A 22,368-nucleotide genomic window follows, 5' to 3' on the forward strand; every position below is an offset into this window, starting at 1 on the left:
GAGACAGCTCTCAGATTTTATCAAAAATATCTTAATTCGTGTTCCGAAGATGAACGAAGGTCTTACGGGGTTGGAACAACATGAGGGTGAGTAATTACTGATAGAATTTTCATATTTGGGAGAACTATCCCTTTAAAGGGATAGTTCACCAAAACAATTGATATTAAAAAAAATATTTCAAAAACTGTCAACAGAATAAAAAAGTCTATGTAAGTTGTACCCCAACGTTCTTTAAAATATATTTTGTGTTCCGCTGAAGAAAGAAAGCCATACAGGTTTGACAACATGAGGGTGAGTAAATGATGCATAAGTTTTCATTTTAACTATAGTGTCCAAAAATGCAAACCAGGAACCCAAGGGCTTTAGGACCCAAGGGCGTAGAATTTAGTAGGACGCTAGGGACGTGTCCCTACCAATATCCAGTGACACTGATATATCCCTAGCAATAATTTCGATCAAAACTTAAAATATATTTATACATTGATGTCCCCCTCCCCACCAATTTCAAAATCAAACCTAAGCCACTGTTAGGACCCATGAGCTGATATCCTCACAGCTGACTGGGAAGTGACCAGGCTATTTTAACATTAACAATCTTATATTATACTATACAGTCATGTTACGGTGCAAAATGTTGAGCCCAGCCTAGAGACCCACATCTTTAACCACAAACAGATCTACATAACTTCACCCAGTGTTGGCTAAAGCTCAGGAGGTAGTAATCCTGACAGTTCTGACTGAACTATTGATTCCTGTCACATTATAGGGTTTGTAGGCTGAGCCTGCCAAAATCTCAATCAAAAAAGCTGGTGAAGAAGCATGCCAACGACAGAGCAAAGGGCACTAAAGCTGCAGTCAACCAAATGGACTTACAGATCAAAAAACACCTTGTTTGCTTGGACTTCCATACTTGATTTATCTTGACTATAGGTTAATGTTGTCATTACACACCAGCTGCGGGTCCCACACCCAAAAAAAGATATTTAACATATCTAAAAAGTTGTAAAGAGGTTGAACAGGTGGGCGTTTCAAAAGAAATGCAAGAACGTACACACTCCAGTATGCCTGCATTTCTTGACCAATTCTTGCCTGGACTTGCATTACGAGTTCGGCGGCAGCAGCTAAAGAGGTCAAAGAAGTTGAAAAGTATGATATGTGTGCAGCGGTAAAAACGCAATGGTGTCGACATAAAGCAAGAGTAACGTTAATGTTGTAAAATCTGAACACTGAAGTGACTGGCATAGCTAACACTGATAAAGGTTGCCATCCATGTCTGGTCATGAAAATATCCTGAAAATATCTGCATCAGCAATGTGAACTCTAATCCTGTATTAACAAACCTCTTACATCGCATTTATAAAATGTGGCTTTCAACTAGATACACTTCAGAACATCTCACTGTAGCCTACATATTTTATGTTTAGCCTGTGTTATGAATATTTTATCCAGACTAGTGTAACAGGGCAGATGTGAACAGAGGCCGTATAATAATTCGTGTTTAGTGGAGGGTTATGAAAGAACGATAACTTAACCTGAGGCATATGACTTATCCAGAGGCATTATTAATAATTTATCAACACAAGAAAGCTAGCCTATAATAGGCAGTTGATTCAGGCAAACACAGCTAGAACACATCTGCTGAAAGGTGCTTAATGTGTAGCCTATATTCAATCAGTATGTCTATAGACAATAAACAATTTGTTTGTTTTGTAAAAAAGTTATCTAGATATAGGTGCGATCGAAAAAGTAAAAACTTGAGGGAACGAGCGAGTTAATGAATCTTTTTAGTGTGATTCAAAAGATTCGATTCACTTTGCTGAATCAAAGTCCCCGCTATTTAGATTTTAAATAGAATAGTACCAGATGATAGCTATGAAAAGAAAAACTTTCGGTCTTTTATAAAACATATACACATTTAGAAGTAACTTACTTAAAATACCATATGGCCTTCGATCTTACATAGCCTACAAGCAAACGAACCCTGAACAAAATAACTTGAAAAATAATAGGGAACCGAAACATCTCTCGTCTCAGCTCGCTTCCCGCTAGAGTGATCCTTTGCTTCATGTTACAAAGGGTAAATACATTCTCTTCTTTTGCAGAACGTCGCTGTTATACAGGCGAAATCGTGACTATGGCGCTGTTTCGAAACATATCGGGCTGCCTACATAGACATCATCATGGGGTTCATGAGCGGGCGCATGCATGATGTTAGACTTCTCTGAAAGCGTCTAGATGCCACCTATAAATCATTTTTAAAACAGATGCCATATTTGGTTTAGCAACGTGTGTTTGCTAAACTAAATATGTTATCTGTGTGACTCGCTAGTCGACTCAACAAACAATATTTTGAGGAAAATACATGGTGGAAAGAATGGAAACGGGCGTTATGAAACACACGAAACTGAATTTTCAGCTTGTTATGTTCGTGTACTCTAAAATATCGTACTAAAACCCTTTATATCATGCAGTTGTCGGTGGCAGACGTGCGCATCAAATGTGCTGGATTTACAGCAAACGACTCCACACTAGCTAGCGCTCTTTGTTGGGCAAAACGACAAAAGCGAAACATAAATCTCAGTTAAAGTGACAGTTTACCTGGTCCAGTGGCAGATCAATAATCTTACTAATTGGCTGCAGCAGTGTGGAGCCTGTGCAAGACGTAGAAGTGGCCATGATTCAGTCCAGCTCCACTCCCTTACAGTCAAATCGCCCAAAACACTGTCCGTCCTCTTTCTCTCCTACTCTTCCTCTCTTTATGGTGGATGGGTGTTGGGAATGCTGTTTTATGGTGTTGCTCTCGCGGACTGTCAGCGCTGTTGCACTGCCTGAACATCAACACAAAGCCGGTGTAGGCGGACTGACTTGCCCAACCCCTCCATTACATCAAACTACTGCTGCTAAATTACACACACACACACACACACACACACACACACACACACACACACACACACACACACACACACACACACACACACACACACACACACACACACACACACACACAGCTCAAAAGAACGTAACTGCTACTCCCTCTCATTCATCCCTCTCAGTTGCCACAGCAGTACACTCATATTAATGATTTTTTAGATTAAAAAAAATTTAACTTACATTTGTTTTAACATGCACATGAGACTCCAGACAAGTCATGAGGGGGTCGCCCCCTCATGGGCGCGACCATGTTGACATCACATGACCAGCTGTGTCATGCAATTGAGTTCATTATAATAATTACTTGTGCTTTACGAATCAATAATCAAGTACAAAGAATCAAAAATGCATATAAAAAATAGTTACTGAATCCAAGGATACATCATGAATAAAAAAAAAACTTTCTCAGTAACGCTTTAAAATAACTTAACATCAACAAACATTAAGATTAAGCTAAATATTTATCATATATTACTAACCGAAATGTCATAAAATTATGTATATTTGGACACGGATCCCATGCAATACATGGAATGAAAAAAATGGATTGTATTGCATGTTTAATACTGGAACAGAAATAGTAAATACATGCATGACTTATGGGAGCTCAAAAACACAACCAAGATTTGACCAAAATGATGTCTATTATATACGGTTCTTACTGTGCAGTAAGAATTACAACAAGGTCACGAGGACCAGACTTCTTTTCCTGAAAAAATATTTTTAGTGCATCACGTCATAGAGCTGTTATGGGAATTCCAATAAACTCCAGTTGATCCAGTCTTTGAGTTCATTGGTGTCGGTCTTTATAAACAATGACCCCTCAAGTTCAAACCAGATGCTTCTGCTCAATTCATCTACCAAAAATTTTCAAATTTTTCAAATTTACTTTTGCTCATGTCTCCATAGACTCAATAAACTCCCAAATTCTGCTTATTAATCGTTAGAGAAGCACTCGAGTGCAGTAGTCAGAGAGTGCCATCTACTGGTCATGTTAGAATGTGAAAATCAAATAAATATCCCTGTTTTATTACTTAAGTTTGTCATTTATTAAGAATTTAACTTGTTTTTTTATTAACAAATTTGTTAGACAAAAACGTCTTTATAAAAATGTCAGTGAGATATTGTTTATTAAGCAGGGTCTGGCAGCAGACTTGTTCATTTGCAACCTGTTTCATTCTTGCCAACAGCATAAAGAAGATATCTACAATTCTACATAATAAATGACCTATAAATAATAATCAATGCCGAATGTGTTGCTAATAACTAGCTTTCACATTCACATGGAAGTTTGCTTTTAGTAGACTAACACCTGTATGGGCATTTCTAGCGGGTGCTGTTTGTGAATGAAAACAAAGGCAGATCATTTTTCAAGCAGCGTTTACATAGCCTAGTGTAATTCAGGTGATTTGATTTAATACAGCTTAACGTGCAAATGGCAGCTACAACTTGTAATGTTCACTTACTATTAAAATTACATGCAAATGTCACAGTCTGACAGCGCATGTCCATTTTAGAGTTCCAGGATGTCCATAGATTAACTCTGAACCACTCGACCAATTACGTCGTATTGTTGTAACAACACCAGCTCGTTTGCCATTCCACCGAAAGGGTGACATTTCTGTCCCCAGGACATTATATGTATAAAATTGCATGGAAATTAACTCTAAAATACATTTTATTATGAAGCAAAATGTCCTGCACATTAAGCTAACTACAAATTTAAAATGTATAATTAAAAACATTAATAAAAACTAGCATTTTCTGCATGTCCCCACTCTCTATTTCTAAACTTTACCATGAAATATGATGATTAAAATCCTTCAGTAATCTTTTTTTTTTTGCATTGTTGTGTGATTATATATACAACCTATGCTTTAAAATGTTTTTTTTTCATGAGAAAAAATATTTGATCTAATATTTTAGATAAAATACACATTTTAGTCGTGTCTCCAGGTTTTCACTCAGTCCAGTTACCCTAACACAAAAACCACCCCAGGAATTTTCCACAAGACACATTTTCAACAGGAAGTTGCATCATCTGGATCTTCTGAAGGCACTGTGAAGACCATAAGTAAGTCCTCTCATTTTAATTTCTGTATATTTCATAAAATTGTAACTATGACTGAAAAGGTCAATCTCAACATACTGTCCGGTTACCTAAATTATTTCGTAGATTTTATTTGTTTATTTGAAAAATATTAACTTTTGGTAAGTCACTAGAAATTGCTCAGTGTCCTCATGCTATTAGCATGTATGAGGCCATATGCCATGTATTTGATAACTTTTTGCTTAAACTCAATCCTGTTACTTTCAGTCCTGTTACTCATATGAAAAATAACAGGAGTGAGTTAAATTAACAGGAGTGAGTAGAGTCATCTGTTTTGTTGATTTAATAATGTAAATATTAATTGATATAATACTATTCACCTGAATTATGAGTTTTAAGGTTGCAATTACTTATATTGTAGACATAAGCATTAGTTTTACAACGTGAACACCATACTTCCAGGAAGCCAGTCCACCACAAGGTGACTTTAACGTTTTGTCTTTCTTATATTTTGTAGAAGATGGAGAAAACCCATACTATGCAGGTGCCAGAAACACCCACATATTGCATATTGCAATGGAAGGAAACACACCCGCAACCCTCTCTTTTCCACTTTTTGTCTTAACTTCCCTCGTTCTCCCTCCCTCTCTCTTCTTGTCTCTCTCCTTCTTTCTCTTTCCACCTCCTTCTCTGTGAAGTACTACTAGCACATAGTACATCACTTCAACACAGACATCTTATGCACACAGTCAAGTCAAGTCATCCTCATTTATATAGCGCTTTTAACAATGTATATTGTTTCAAAGCAGCTTTACAGAGTAAACATATAATTTAAGGTATCAGAGATTGGTTTGGTTTTATAGTGGCTCTTGAAAAATGTGTTTTCCAGCTAAAGTTAGTTTTGATTGATTCACTTCCGTCTAAATGATCATTTGTTATTAAATTAGGGGCCGCTAAGACGACACCGTTCTCTCTAAACAGACTTTAAACGTGAACCTGTGATAGACGCTGATAGCGTTCACATGCGCATTAAGAATTGATACTATAGTTATGTGCGTTTGAATATATGTGCGCAGGTTTGTAATTCCTTACAAACCATGCCTAAACAAACTACTTGTCTATAAATTTTGATGCAGAATTTTTATTTTATCTTATCACTTTGGGTAGGTACGCGAACCGAAAAATTCCACAACGCTTTATCTGTAGAGTGGTATGGGGATCCTCCATAGGGAGAGGCTAGTTGGCACTTCAGCACTGCATTGTCATCGGGTCCAGGCGAAAGTCCTTCGTCAGATCTGGAAACGGCCTGGATCCGGCAGGCTGCGGGAAAACCTCGGGATAAACAAAGACACTAAAATTAGTGTAGATGCCATTCTTCTTATGATGTAACGAGTACATCATTATTTAAGATAAGTGTTCCCAGTTCCGGCTGACCTAATCTAAGCAGCCTAATATTGAATTATAGAAGTCTATAGAGTGTTATGTGAATGCTAGGTCAAAGAGATGTGTTTTTAGTCTAGCTTTGAACTGACAGACTGTGTCTGCTTCCCGGACAATGTTAGGAAGATTGTTCCAAAGTTTTGGTGCTAAATAGGAAAAGGATCTACCGCCAGCAGTCGATTTATATACATGTACACTTCATCCTCATGTACACTCTCTCTCATACACACACTCATTCATTTTTCTAAATAAATAAAGTTAAATGACTTTTTTTTTATCAGTTTTGTTTGGTCCATCATTTATACAATTGTTTAATAAATTAAATTATAAAAAACATTATAAACCTGAGGGTTCGGTCCTCTTTTAAATGAAAAAATGGCTTTGTGTTTTTTATTAAAATACACCTTGCCTTAATACATAGTAATTTTTTTTGTCACAAATATCAATTATTTGAACATATAACCAACAATTTCTTTAAAATAAACAATTTCTTGTGGGGAAAACAAAGGAATTAATTGACATGCTTTTAAACATGCTTTTTAAATGGCACATGCGTCCATCTCCTGCTTAGAAACCTTGTAAAAAATTGTCTGAGATTGAACAAAACACATTTGAATAATTAAATATGTCTAGTATTAGATTTAGTGTTGAAAAAAGATTTAAAAAATAAAGTTTAATTTTGAAGAGTTACAACAAGCAAATGTCACCCATTCGGTGGAATGGCCCTTCATAGCTCAGTGGACTTCATGTTAACACACATTTAAAGGGTTTGTTCACCCAAAAATGAAAATTCTTTCAGTAATTACTCTCCCTCATGTTGTTCCAACCCCGTAAGACTTTCGTTCATCTTCGGAACACAAATTAAGATATTTTTGATGAAATCTGAGAGCTGGATCACTCCTCCATAGGCTTCTTGAGGGATTGAACTTGCAGGCCCCGAAAAGTTATTACAGACATTGTTAAAATAGTCCAAAGTGACTACAGTGGCTCAATCTTAAGTTTATCAAATGACGAGAATACTTTTTGTGCGCAAAAAAACAAAAATAACGACTTTATTTCAACTATTAATTTCCTTCTCTGTGGGCCTCGAGTCAGTTCACTAGTATAACAGCGTAAGCTTCTGTTGTTGTACGTCACACGCATCACCCACATGACCAGCGTCGGCCAATAGTGAGCCTACGTGTGACGTAGCTCTACGCTATTACACTAAGTTAACTGACTAGAGGCCAACAGAGAAGGAAATGAATAGCTGAAATAAAGTCGTTATTTTTGTTTGTTTTTGCGCACAAAAAGTATTCTCGTTGCTTGATAAACTTAAGATTGAGCCACTGTAGTCACTTGGACTATTTTAACGATGTCTGTAATAACTTTTCGGGGCTGGCAAGTGTCAATCCCTTAGAAGCCTATGGAGGAGTGATCCAGCTCTCAGATTTCATCAACAATATCTTAATTCGTGTTCTGAAGATGAACGAAGGTCTTACGGCGTTGGAACAACATGAGGGAGAGTAAATACTGACAGAATTTTCATTTTTGGGTGAACTATCCCTTTAAGTAGCATTGGTGGGTCAGCATATTAGTTCAAGGTTAGTACTTAGATTTGATTTCATGGTAACTTTAACTTGACCCATATCATGCAACAAATAACCAAGTAGCAGTTCTTGCATTTTATTTTACAGAATACTAATATAACTAGTTGGCCCGATCCAATAAAGATACAAAAAGTTTAACTATATACATAACTAAGAAAATAGAATGGATATAGGAAAAATATGCAGTTCAAAAACAAATTATACAAATCTGAGCTTTATAAAGTCTAAAATGTAAGAAGTTTCTATATAGAGAAAAAAGCATTCAGTGGAGTGAGCGCACAACTTTTAGTCAACCACCTGTTGACAAGACACAACAATGCATTTATTTTTCCCCGTGCTTTTCAGCGTGCCATTTTCTGAAGCAGTTTCTTGAAGGCACAAAGCACAAAGCTACACTGCATTTTGAACAGTACACAGGCGTCTTTACTTTGAGACCTGAAAGTTTGCAAAAGACACAGACTCTCCTCCCACTTGTGGCATCTGACCCGAAATACTCTGGCCAGCATGGCTCTTTCTCTGAGTTGACCTCAGTTGTGCAGGGGCAGGGCTTTGATGTGGACGGCTCTGGGTCACATGATGTGGATGTCTTGCGGGCAGGTGATGAGTTGGGCAGTGAAGCAAGCCTTACCAGCTCTGACACAAGTGTCTCTCTAAACTCCTTCTGGCTGAGATGGCTCTTATTCTGAGATTTGGACAGTTGCTTATGGAGAATAAAACTGTTCACCACGGCGATATCGATGAAATGATAAAAAAAGGTCTTGTACCATTTTAGGGTTTTGTGTAGGACCTTGTAGTACCCAATTAGAGCATCCGAATGGTCCACACCTCCCATATATTTATTGTAGTCCTTCGTTGCTGCTGGAATTGGGACCTCCCTAATTTCCCACTCCCTCTTGGGATTCCTAACACGCCTGGTGACGTTAGCACCATCATATGCCTTGTGCATGGTTGAACACATTGAAACCACCTTTGTGTCCATCCACCTCACAAAGAGGAGCTTACCTCTCCGAAGCCAGCGGATGGATCCCCTTTGGGCTCTAAGGCTGAGGTCATTGGTCATTGTTCTAGGAAAGCCCTGTTGGTGGGAACGTATTGTGCCACACGCAAGTGTCTTTTTATCCAGCAAGTCCAATAAAAGGCCTGGGCTTGTATAGAAGTTGTCCATAAACACCTGGTAGCCTTTGCCAAGAAGTGACAGATCCAGGAGGCGCATCACAGCATCGTAACTCAGTCCTTTACCTGTGGCCAGCGAAGATTTACCTTCATAAACAAAGAAGTTCCATGTGTAGGCACAGGCAGAATCAGCAAGAACAAAGAGTTTGTAACCAAACTTGGTAGGCTTGTCCTTCATGTACTGTTTGAAGCTGATTCTCGCTCTAGTAGCCACCATCCTCTCATCCACCGACAGCTGTCTGTTTGGCTGGAAGTACGTTTTGCATGCATTGATGATGTCAGTGTAAAGGGGCTTGATTTTGAAAAGTCTGTCATGGTCAGGAGTCCCTTTTTTCAGGGCATTTGCTCGATCCTCCTTAAGATCGCAAAGATGCAGATTCCAAGTGATGGCATGAAATCTGGACCTGGACATCACAGATTTTGGAAAAGGTAAACTGTAAATGTCTTTTCCGGACCAGTAGTCTAGAATATTTTTTGCGCTGAGAAGCCCCATGTAAATAACAAGCGCAATAAATGAATACATTTCAAGTGCTGTCAAAGGCACCCAAAGGAATTTTTTACCAGCTTCAGACCTCATTTTTGCATAACTATTTGTGTTCGTCACAATGGTGTCTATCACAGAGGTTGAGAAGAAAAGCTGAAATAGTTGTAAGGGGGAATACATTCTGTCCATGACGACCTGAGGTCCCGGGTTTCGCTTTGGAAGAAAATTGGGTAGCACTGGAGCTTCATCCTCCACGCTGATGTCATTCCAAGTGCCTGTGTCACTCTCCACTGACTTGCCCCTTGCAGATCTTTTTCTCACCCGTGGAGAATGAGACCTTCCTTTGGGAGTTGACCCTGGACTCAAGGAATCACCAGCACAAGATGTGGGGGTTCTGGGGGTGCTAGGTGTGCTGGTGGGGGATAGAAAGAGAAGACGTTGTTTTTTGGGGCTTGGCTCACTTTCTGGTTCCCATTCTTCATCACTTGAGTCTAAACTAGAACAAACACAAAATGATCAATGGTCATGCGCAATACATGTGCCTATGTAAATCGTACATGTGCACAATGTAATTTACATGGACATAACAGTTGCATAAATGCAATATGCACATTTATGCACAAAATCTCGCAGAAATTCAAAGGAACACGCAAAAGATGCAAAATGCACAATGCAATTCACGCAAGCAACATTCACAAATGTGCGGGACATTTGCACGGAACAACAGATTTATAAACAAAATGCAACCAGCAGATACACAGTTGATATGTAAAACACAAATATGTGTATTTGTGTGTATCAGGTCATAATGTGTACATACTCCTCAAAATCAGTTTCCTCTTCTTCGTCGTTATCAGCCTCTCTCACAGGCTCCTCGTCGCTACTGCATAACTCGTGGTCCCTTACACGACCGAGCTCTTCCAAAACAGAATTCATCCCAAAACGCAGCTTTCGGGTAGCTCTAACGTTATCCTTTCTAGAAGCCATTGTGTCCACAGACAAAGTGCGGGCGACGAAACAATGTAGATGCTGTTCAAAGTGCTCAAACACTCAACTTCTGAGACATGTGCATTTGCAGAGCCGCAGAGCAAACGTGACCAGCAGTGCTAGTCCTGCAGCAGCAGTCAAACGACCGGAACTTACGAAAGCGCCGCAAACCCACTTCCACCACTAACCTTAACCTCCCTACCTATGGCACTGCTCCCTACAAGCTAGTCTACAACCATACAAAATACACCCTGACGAATGGCAAACCCTGTTCACCACTAACCATAACCCACTGAGACTATATTATACAAGATTTTTAAGTCTATAAAAGCAGAAAGCTGGGCGACACTGTCTGACCAATCAGAATAGAGTATTTAAAAAAATACATTAATTAATTAATAAATATAGAAAAATAAATACATTTTAAATAAATTACATTAAATTTTTATTTCAAAATTACCCCCCCCCCCCCCCCCCCATAAGTCCATTTCCTCCACATATGGGGGGGGGGGGGGGGGGGGGGGGGGGGTCATGCTTTGGTCATTTATAATTATTACACAAAAAGCAAGATAAAAAAGATATAACATTATGACACAAGTCATAATTATGAGATAAAAAGTCATGAAGTATGATTAATTATGACATAAAAGTTTAATACATGACACTAAACATTAGGGGGATAAAAAATCAATATTTTGAGGTGGAAAAGTGTTAAACAGGTAAAACATAAACAGGTAAGAAATGAAAGTCAAAATTATGAGATAATAATTACATAATTATTACATAAAAATACAAATGTAATTAAAAATATGTACTAGGCTATTTAATTTTGTGTCATAATTGTGACTTTTTTTCTCCTTATGTCATAGTTTTAACTTAGGTCTAGTTTTTATAAGTTTAACTTTTTATTTCATATTTGTGACTTAGATGTCATCGGGGTTTTTTTGTGTGTTTTTTTTTACTTTTACCTCATATTCATTACTTAATATCTCTTTTTTTTCATAAATATGATTTTTTTTTCTGGAAATGGGCTTTGATATTAACTATAAAGAGTATGTCTGTTTTTTATTGTATTTCTATAATTATTATGCATATACAGTAACTTATTTGTGTCATTGTTCAGCATGGGTCAACTGTTGTTTATGTCTGCTTTATGAATAAATAGAGTAGACATTGAAATTGTAAATATGGAACAGATTAAAGTACATCACATAGTCTGTGTAGCCCCATAGCAGAATGAACTGTAATACATTGCAGCCTCTACATATATTCCTAAAGTAAACCTCCTCAATAAGAAACAATTTATTCTAAGAGACACCAGTAGAGGTCATGAATCAACCCCTGCATGCTTTCACTCTTTATTATGAGCTCTGAGTGGAGAGCATATTAACATTCAGACGAGAGCCTGCTGTGCAAAATGGGAATTAGAGATAAAACTTGCTCATCATATGAATTATTTTACAATATTTATATATTAACAGGAGTTCATTTGATTGGTATCTGTGGGGGCCTCCAGTGTGTGCAAATATCCACACAATACATAAACCAAAAGCACAGTAATCTATTATTGTCTTTAATGTCACATTTCCACAGTAGCCTATCCTTAACTGAATTAAACTGTATGAGGCATAACATTATGAATAGTGTTTCCTCTTTTTAGCCTGAAGTGACTGCAGTCTTTTGTGAAGATGCAAATGCACGTCTTGCTAAAGGGTTGTTACTTTTAGATCGCGTTTTTATTTCACGCTGCGCTTGTTTGTACTACTTTATGGAAGGTGTAATTGTCTGAAAATGCTCACATAGATTTTTAAAGAGCTATAATCACTGTTAAAGGACTCTTTAATAATGCATTTAAGACAGAATGTCAGCACAGAAAAAATATAGCACATTTCTGCAGAAAATGAAATTGTTCTGCGATGCTTAATATTTAATGTTCTGATCAGTTAAAAATCTCTTGTCATCTGGAGTCTATTAAATGTGTGTTACTGGCAAAAAATGTATGTTGAAATAACTTGATAATAAACTCTGATTAATTGTTCTCCATATAATATATATATATATATTTATATATATATATATATATATATATATATATATATATATATATATATATATATATATATATATATATATATATATATATAGTGGACATTAAAAATATAAAATACCTCAATATCTCGGGCAATATCTTAATATCTGGAGAATAAAAACTACTTTATCTGATAATCAATGCAAATTCAACTGCTCATCGTAAAGACGGCTCATTACAGGCCTCAGCAATTACAGAATTATCATTTTAATTAGTCTTTTGTTTCAGAGGCAGTGGAGGGTGAAGCTTCTATTGGAAGAGGTTTGGCAACTAATAATTATAATAATGGCACTAAAAGTATCTTATTCTACAAGCTAATTAATTTATATCCAGGAAGGAGGATAGGGTTTCTTTCTTGAAGCACAAAAGATAAATCTAAAATATTTTGAAATTATTATAGGCCTATAATTACACATCGTTAGCTTAAATTCTAATATCATTCACAAACGCATTTGGCCTACAACAATACTTTATCCCAGCAGCACTCTATTATTGGGCAACTTTAAAAGTAAAGATTATTAGTCAGTAAGAACTTCAGTTTCAGTCTATTCCTCACACAATGACTTTTGAACTACTCATGGTCTATTTTGGGTAGTTTGGGATTTAAAATCAACAGTGCACTTTCGTTGTATGGGAAAGCTGCCTAAAACATTTAAATTAATAATTAGTAAGAAACAAACTAAAACAAAAAACATTTAAAAAAAATAATAATTCAAATAAAGTAGCCTAGACTAAATAAAGTCAATACGAATTGTATTGTTGGTGAACTAATTTTATAGCTTTAACAACCTAAACGTTTATTTGTTTAGAAATAAAATCTGTATTACATTGTGATAGCATGCACATTCGTCTTTTTTTGTACACTTGTAAAAAAAGTTTATTTGGCTTCAAAGGTCAATTTAATTTATTTACACGCTTAAAAATGCACTTCTCCACCTTAAGAGAGGCGCTCACGATCCTAAAGGCGATCTACAAGCAGGCCACGCCCTACGTGAGTTACGATTGGCTGACAGCTGGTAGCTCTAGTTCCTCATTGGTCACTCCTTTCCCATTGAATCTCCTCCACCTTTACTTTGTCAATTTCTGCGCTTTCATTGAATTGCGTTGCAAGAGCTGCATCGACCCAAAGCCTGCAGCAATCCCAGCACGACAACGTACACTACAGTCCCTTAACAGATGAGGACTACATCACCAGACTGGTTTATTATCAAACGGGTGGACCAAATTCGCACTTTCTTTAACTGGTGGAAGAAGTGAGAACCAACACCGTGGGAGAGAGATTTCCCGTCGTAGAAGCGTCACTTTTCTGATTTTTTGTTAATTCCCAACTTGTCTTTAATCCACCGAGGACAAAACACAGCGATGATAAGACTTCGGGACGCTCATGAGAGTTTTATTTCGTCACTGGATCTCTGAATTTTGAAATTAAGCGCACCACAACCGGCCATTAAAAGGATTAACAGCGACATTTGTGGTTTTTGCGAAAGGAAATACAATGCCGGACCAGATCACAGTGGCGGAGTTTGTGGCGGAGACCAATGAAGATTATAAATCGCCCACCGCCTCAAACTTCACCACCAGAATGACTCATTGCAGGAATACTGTAGCCGCACTGGAGGAGGTGAGACTCTTAACTATAATTAACCTGCTATTTTGCGATTGTTAAAACCTTGCTGAGTGTTTTGCTTACTTGCAAGACCACTAGAGTCAGATATTGCCCCCCCCCCCCCAATGGAGTAACTAAATGAGTTACTGAGGAGGCAAATCCTTTGTTGATGCCTCACCCATCAGACAACTGCTGTATTGCATGCATTGTCTCATGCTGGTGATGAGATCTAATAAACAGTTGGTTTATTCACTGCATATTTAGATAAATGCAAAGGCTGAAATGCATACATTGAGTGGGTTAGAATTTATATGGAAGAAAAATAATAGTTGATCAGCACCTGTTACAATTGACATATATTGGCCCGGTTTCACAGACAAGGCTTAGATTAAGCCAGGATTAGGCCTTAGTTTAATGAGGGCATTTAAATAGCTTTTATAAATGTGCCATACTAGTGTACATCTGCTAGTGTGCATCTTGAGACAAAACAACGGCCCTGACATATTTTAAAATATGTCAGTGCAAGTTGCTTTTAGTTAAAACAGCTCAAACATGCATTTTAGTCTGGGACCAGGCACCAGCAACTCACTATCTTGTCTGTCAAAGTTGGTGCATGCTGGGCATTAGCTGGTTGACCAGCTACAATGTTTCAAAAACCCACCTTGACATCTTTAAAGATGGTCCAAGTCAGGACATGATAATGACCAGCTTCAAAAAAGATAATAAACCAGACTACAGTTTAATCTACTTTACAATGTTCTCACAGCCTGGTCAAGATCCAAATCTAGCTGGTCTCTGAAACTGGCCTAGCAGGTGTTAGTTTAGTTTGATGATAAGCTAGTCTACGAGCCGGAACCCCTCTAAATCCAGCCATCAGTTGGGACGAACATATTAGACCATGCTCCAAAACACATCTTCCAGTTTTAACTGGATTATCTGACAGGGAATATGAACGTGGTGCATCTAAAGTGTGTCTATATTGTATAAAAAACATCTCATAAGTGAGTGAAGCCTCACCCTGACCAGATATAAATAGCCTTTCTTAACTCTGATGGGCTCTGCAGCTTTTGTGTTGTGTTGAATGGAGACAGCTTCCTGTGGGAAATCCATCATCACAGCTCCAGATTATAACTGTGATCGAGGCTGCGGGCTGTATAGACTTGTTATTAAGTACACAGATAACAATAATGTAGTTTGTCAAGATGTTATGCTATCTTGGAAAGGGTCAAAGCAGTATTTATATGACTGTCACTGATAATAGCAAGGTGAGTTTAATGTCAGTTTATTGCTAATGTATTTCACTGGTTATAATTTAAATCCGCTTTTTAAAAAAATGACATTGGGTTTAATGATTCCTGTTGTTTTAAGGTAATTCTACAAATGGGGTACTGCTTTCTATCCTGCGACTGAGTGTTCCTATGAAAAACCCAGGAAGTCTGGAGCTAAATGATTGTTTTTGGTCTTCCTCTTATTGCATGCTGTTTGTCCGCTCTTTTGCTTTGTGGTCATTGCTTCAGGGACATAAATAGTGCTGCCCACATATTTGTAGTTTTATCACTGTAAGTTGTGTGTCTCACACTGACCGCTCGCCAACAAACAAGAGTCCAAAACAGCATTTGTTGGGGAAGGATTTCTCATGCCCTTTCCATGTTGTAATTAGAAGCTTTTTGCATTTTGATTGGTCTGTAGCTGTATTCACACTCACAGAAAATATGTTTATGATGCCTCTGTATTTTCTCATGACTTCGAAACTGCTTACCTCATGGGTCTCATTGCTTCAGCCACTTTAATATAAGGGCCTAATTTAACTCGCAGCTTTTGGCTGATAATAAACAGGACTAGATAGAAGAAATTATAATTTCTTTTTAAAGTAATTACATTGGAAAACAAGTTACTTAGTGGCATGCAGTTGGGAAAGCTTCAGCCACTAGGGAAATGAAGTCCATACTACACAGTTTGAGGTAACAATATGTGGTTTTAGATGTGCATGACAGTAAAATTCTGAAATTGAAATGGGTAGCCTTCACTTGATAGTACGGCTGTCACTTTACGTTCGAAAATCGATTGCACAATCGATCGGATCAACCAACACAAGTTTTGAAAACGAAAATAGGGAATCGATTTTAACTGCCTTTTTTTTTTTTTTTTTTACCAAAAATGTGTTTTAGTTTGACAGATCAATACAGTGCACAGAACATGTAGGATGTTGGGAAATAACAATGTCTTTTCCGTTAACCAAATGCTTTTTAATATTCGCTATTGCTTCAGTGCAGGTAAACAAGCGCGTTGTTACCGTTATTTGTTGCTTAGTGACGTGTGTGTTTTCAAGCAAGCCAGAAATGCGCAGATTCTGCGCAACACGCTGTATTTAATATATCATGAGGACTCACGAGTTGCGTATTTGCGCTAAATCTACGCAGATTTGGCTTACACAAACTTCCCCAGCAAAGTGAGTAAACATAGAAACACGCAAAATTGGCTCGTGATATGACAGCGTTACCCGCCAAAGTTCATTTTTATCCGAATTTGGCGTGTGTCCATTTCAATCCTTGAATGTTGCACTCCTGTTTGTCACCTTGCAAAAAACTTCACGCCAATAAATCATCAGAAATATTGCTGACTTGTGCGCGTCTCAAGCGCCCTCCTTACGTTCGTCCTAATGCCTGTTAGTTGTCCGTGGATTTGTCAATATTTGCTGTTGAAAATGGAAACGTCTTTAGACATGGAAAAATCGATTTTACAATCGATTCAATGAACACATATGTCTCAAAAATCGAACAGGATTTTTTCACAAAAGTGACAGCCCTACTTGATAGGCTGGTCATAACCAAACATTTACTTAACCAATAACCTTCAGAGTCTAATGTTACTACACTGAGAAGAACTGGATGTAGTACCATATTTATGTATTATATAGAGTAGGCTACTTCATCTACCAACACTAAGATTTGTGCTGTTCCAGCTATTATTGATTGCAGCCTTTTAGTGTCAAGTCACCTCATGAGTAAAATATGTTTTTTCAGACTGTAAATCAGATCTTGGACTGTGAAACATATTGGTGTTTTTAGTTTAATAACCTCTCTCTTTTATGGCGTCGTGTGAGAGTGGGGTTGATTTATGGTCGGATGTGTCCTTGTCTTGTTGTGAGGTCAGCTGAGGGCAACGGGTTCAGAATCAATAAGCACCAGTGCTTAATATGATATCTGAATCTTCTCACACATTTATCTGAACGTTGATTTTCTGATATGACTGTGCTTTCGGGCATGGATATAACTAGAATTTCTTTTAAATAAGTTTAACCTACTTTCGCCCACTTTTGTAGGCCAAAGTAAGCTGTATAGCCTAGTTCAAACTGAGAATTATCTGACTCTCTATTTTAGATATTGGAAGGACTTTATCTTTAGAAAGTGTTTCAAACGCATTCGAGGCTTCGGTGCTGCCCACCTTTGTGTGGTTTGAGTGCATCTTTGTAACTTCCACACATAGTTCACATCCACAGTGTGTCAGTGAAGTGTGTGATCCCGCTGAATGACTCTGCTTGGGGATTACAGGGAATCACTATGGTATTCTGGTATCCTTAAGAAATGTTGGCATTGACCTTGTTGTCCGCTGAAAACCTTCAGCTGTTGAAACCAGTGGTGCGTTGTTGTTCGGAAGTCATAATCAACCAAATAAGCACTCTCTGAACTACAGTTTCTTTTGATATTCCGGTTTGTACTTTTGTACTGTAATATTCTGCTGCCTAGAAATAGCTTGGGTCTCTTTCTTAGTGTTAATTGATGTTTTTTTCATTTGTTTTATCATCCACCTGTCTAATTTTTGATGTAGAACACACCAAAAATAGTTTTAATTAATTAGTTGTCATTAAATATTTGTTGTTAGTCAGATGGAAGCTACTCTGGCATGTTCACACCAAGATGAATGTTAAGTGATAAACATTTTAATCTGAATAAAGAATAAATGGCTGTTAATGTGTCTTCAGGCCGATGCAAACATTCACTGTCAATGCAACAGATTGTTTTAAGGACTGGTGTTCTAATCACTTCTCCAACACACTTTTGGTCATTTGCACAGAGCTGACAGACAAATTGCTTGTAAAAAATTGGACTTAATTTTTGCACCAAACATTCGTGTCAACTCAGATTCCTCAGTGGTTTTTTGATGGGCAATGCTGGTCTATTGCTGGAAAAACTATTGTTGTTGCAGGTATATGCAGGTATCATGTCTGATAATGATTACCAAATCAGGCCATTTAAGATGCGGTCTAAAGCTGAACCAGATTAGTTAGTCTACTTTGAATTGCTTCTTGATCACTGGGCTTGACAGTTACGTTTTTCCAGTTGAAAGATTTAGGAGCTCTTTAAAAACCGCAATGAAAATATCTTAAAAAATCATGTTTTTTTTCTTAATTAATGAATACAAGGAGACATTTATAAGAAAAATTATTTAATTTATTAGAATGCAAAAAGCACACTATAGATTTAAATTTTTCTGTTATATTGTCTCAATACAAATAAAATCAATATATTGAATATGTGTTAAATATGGTTCTCAGTTTTTTGTGATAAAGCAGCTGAGACAGAAGCTATAAGAGTTAACTTACTTTTAATGCAAGAAACAATTTTTATGTGTAACCAATATACCAATAAAGAAAAAAATGCAGAATGCGAGACTTTTAATTATAAACAAGCCCAAAATACACTGGGACTCTTATTTTGAAATGTTATATTTAAAATTAGATTTTGTAATGAGATTTTTCAACATATTACAATATAAACAAACACCATCAAATAAACATTATCATAATACATCAACAGTAGTTTGTAATTGCTTGGCATAAATGCATATTTGACTGTGAACTGCGCTGAAGCTGCAAGCCTGTAGAATGCGCAAAAGCGCCTGTGTTTTGACTTTAAGTGCGCAGCAAGTTTAATAAACTTAGAATTTTAAGGACCCACAGGGACAATTTTTATTTGAATACATGCTCCTAAATAAATTTTACACTTGGCACTCATGACATTTTAGTCGCAAATGCAAGTAAAAAGCTCACGCTGTCAAGACCTGCAACAACGCTGATGGAACGAGCAGCTGCTCTGTGGAACAGGTGAGTTGTGGGGGTTTAAACCACCAGTAGTTGAGATTACGATGGACAAAAGCTAAAACAACACTAGCACCTGCCACCTGTCCTCTGTAAATGTTAAGATGCTTTTTAAACCTGCTGTCTTTTGAGACCATAATTCACTCCTTGTGATTAGAAAGTCAACATAAAAAGGAATTTGCATTCCATGTACTTAAATGTAGTGTTTTTTCAAATGAAATAAGACAAGAACAGGATTTTTTTTTGGATGGAACTTTATCCATCAGAATTTGATTGGAAAATAAGAGAGCTTGGTGACATCTCCTGAGGTGGATAAGTGATTTTCTGCTGGTCACCATGCTGCGAATCCATCGTAGCTCAATGTATTTTTGGGAAACTTTCCCTTTGTTTTGGGCCAAAGCCACGGCCCTTTCCCAATAGATTCTGGAGTTCTGTATCTCACATGGTAGATGCCAAAGGACCTTGAATGAATCCCTGATGACATGTTGGAAAAGTGGGGTTGAGGAAATCCCATTAATTGGGTGGAGCAGGTTGCATTGATCTCCTAGGGTTCACAAGTGCACTGGCTTTGTTTAGTGAGTGTTGATGGGGGCAGGGAGACCCTATGTCCCATCCAGGCGGCTTGTCAAAGATTACCAGGGACAGCTCCCTTTTCAGGGCCATTGTTAACTGGTCAAGCTCTACTTCTTCATTAATGAAGTTCCCTCCATTGATTTGTTGCTGTGTCCTTTTTGAAAAAGGCCATCCATTTCCCAGGGGTGGCTGGTAATCGTATTACTCTGTCTCTTTCACTTTAAGAAATCCCATTGGCAAATTTGAGGACTTTTTAACTGCTCGTCATATTTTTTTTTTCTTGCATTAAAATCTTTCTACCCTTTAATCTTTTAAATTTGTAATTGTTTGTAGACCTAAATACACTAAACAACATTATAAATGCAACACTTTTGTTTTTGCGCCCCTTTTTTCATGATTTGAACTCAAAGATCTAAGACTTTTTCTATGTACACAAAAGGCCTATTTCTCTCAAATATTGTTCACAAATCTGTCTAAATCTGTGTTAGTGAGCACTTCTCCTTTGCTGAGATAGTCCATCCACCTCACAGGTGTGGCATATCAAGATGCTGATTAGACGGCATGATTATTGCACATGTATAATACAATATACTTTATTGTCCCCTTAGGGAAATTTGTCTTGGACTCAGTGTGTGCTGCATTTCCAGAATAAAAAAAAATAGATAAGAATTGATTAATAAATTCTAAATCAATCACAGAATAAATCAATCACATGATGTATCTCACCTAAACAATCCATACATTAGAGCAAATCATAGTCGTCATACTGTACATCTAAAAAGACCACTGTTATCACTAAAATAACGTTAGATAAACCTTAAGACCAGCCTTAAAATAACATTAAATAAGAATTATAATATAGATAAATAAATAATGTTAAGTAATCAGTACTAACCGGAGACAATCAGGTTTTTTTTTTCTAAAATGTATGAACACCACCTGCATTTCGACATGCTCGCTTGGGCTCTGGATTGCTGCTATTTTTACAGCTGCTGAATTTTTAATGGTGCTGCCACTGCTGAACGCTTGTAGACGTGAGGGAGTGTTCATCTCTGAAAAACAATAAAAAAACATGCAGAACTCACGTTTAATTTTCTCGAGTAGTTAATTAAAAATGAAATTTATTTACGCATCCTCATGTTTTTCCAGACCCAGAGATATTTTCAAGAATATTCATACAGCTATATTCCATACAACAGCTGTTGTTTATAGTGACCACATCTGTAAAGATCCAAAAAGGACAGCACTATAATAATACAATAAAAGTAATCAAAAAGCAGTAGTATTGCAGTATTCCAGACACTTTCTCTTCAATGTGGAGTGTGGGAACTCTTTCTTTCACATTCAACACATCTCCAGCACACACATTTGGTCTTAATTTTGTCAGATTGTGCCTTGATCAGTCTCCTGGAGTTTACACACTCCCTTGCAGTCGCTTTAAATTATAAAGCAGTCATTAAAACAGGAGCCAGTGTATGTCTTTCCGTGTCACTTTTTGTTTCTTTGGTAATCTGAGTTTTGCCACAAAGCACCATTTTAATTATTTATTAATAAACTAGTCTTTTCTTAGTAAGTGTCGGCAGCAGAGATGACGATTGAGATTGACGATGCTGACTTGCCATCTCAGCAGTATAGTGGCCTTTTGAGAGAAATGCACCTTTCATTCAGATTACATAATCAGAGAGTATTTGCTTTTGATTCGAGTTGGTTGAAATAAACATTTCGAGCTTTTCTATACATAGGCTACATTTGTGACTGAAATTATTCAACACCCATTGCAAATCAGGATTATTGGCTGCATTTACATACTTTCAGCTGTTTGCAATTAACAAATCAAACAAAAGTAATTGAAATAGCTATACACAACAAATGTTTCAAGTGGTTTCCCCCAAATTCAACTGAAAATGCCACTTTTAATGACTTCTGCAGTCTCAAAATTATCCAACCCCCTGAATAGAATCCCTCACAACAGCACAAATTTGCAAAACAGGTGTTATCTCAGGCACACCTGATGTAACTAAGGGCTTCATTAGTTGCACCAAGTTTGCTTGAGCTAGAACACATGAAATATCTGAACTGGCTAGGTTTGTTGAGTGTCACATTTGACTGCAAGTTAGAAATATGGCTAGGTCAAAAGAATGGTCCAAAAAGTTAAAAGAAGATAACATCGCCCTTCGCAAACAATGAACAGGATACAAAAAGATAGCAAAGGCACTAAACCTTCCTAGAGACAATGTTGGAAGCATAGTTTGCAAGTTAAAAGTTAAAGAACTACAGAATAAAGAAGCTATCAACGTCTGCAACCAGATTTTTGAGAAGGCAGGTTCAGAAAAACCCTCGAGTGA

At 37.2% G+C, this 22,368-nt stretch overlaps 2 protein-coding genes across 3 annotated transcripts in view; one reads left to right on the forward strand and one right to left on the reverse strand.

Moving 5' to 3' along the window:
• The window catches only part of mboat2a (membrane bound O-acyltransferase domain containing 2a), a 60,006-nt gene extending 56,955 nt beyond the window's left edge, over positions 1–3,051 (reverse strand). Inside the window, exon 1 of the mRNA XM_077239993.1 lies at positions 2,599–3,051. Coding sequence (XP_077096108.1) covers positions 2,599–2,676 — 78 coding nt within the window. The 5' untranslated portion in view covers positions 2,677–3,051. The remainder of the gene's footprint in view (positions 1–2,598) is intronic.
• Positions 3,052–13,833: 10,782 nt separating this feature from the next.
• The window catches only part of asap2a (ArfGAP with SH3 domain, ankyrin repeat and PH domain 2a), an 80,270-nt gene continuing 71,735 nt past the window's right edge, over positions 13,834–22,368 (forward strand). For both annotated transcript variants that reach the window (XM_077240054.1, XM_077240055.1), the window contains exon 1: positions 13,834–14,367. In XM_077240054.1, the coding sequence (XP_077096169.1) occupies positions 14,242–14,367 (126 nt within the window). In that variant the 5' untranslated portion in view covers positions 13,834–14,241. The remainder of the gene's footprint in view (positions 14,368–22,368) is intronic.

Source organism: Siphateles boraxobius, unplaced genomic scaffold (assembly GCF_051911475.1).
Source record: "Siphateles boraxobius isolate OS27281-9 unplaced genomic scaffold, OSU_SipBor_1 22, whole genome shotgun sequence".
Taxonomy (NCBI): domain Eukaryota; kingdom Metazoa; phylum Chordata; class Actinopteri; order Cypriniformes; family Leuciscidae; genus Siphateles; species Siphateles boraxobius.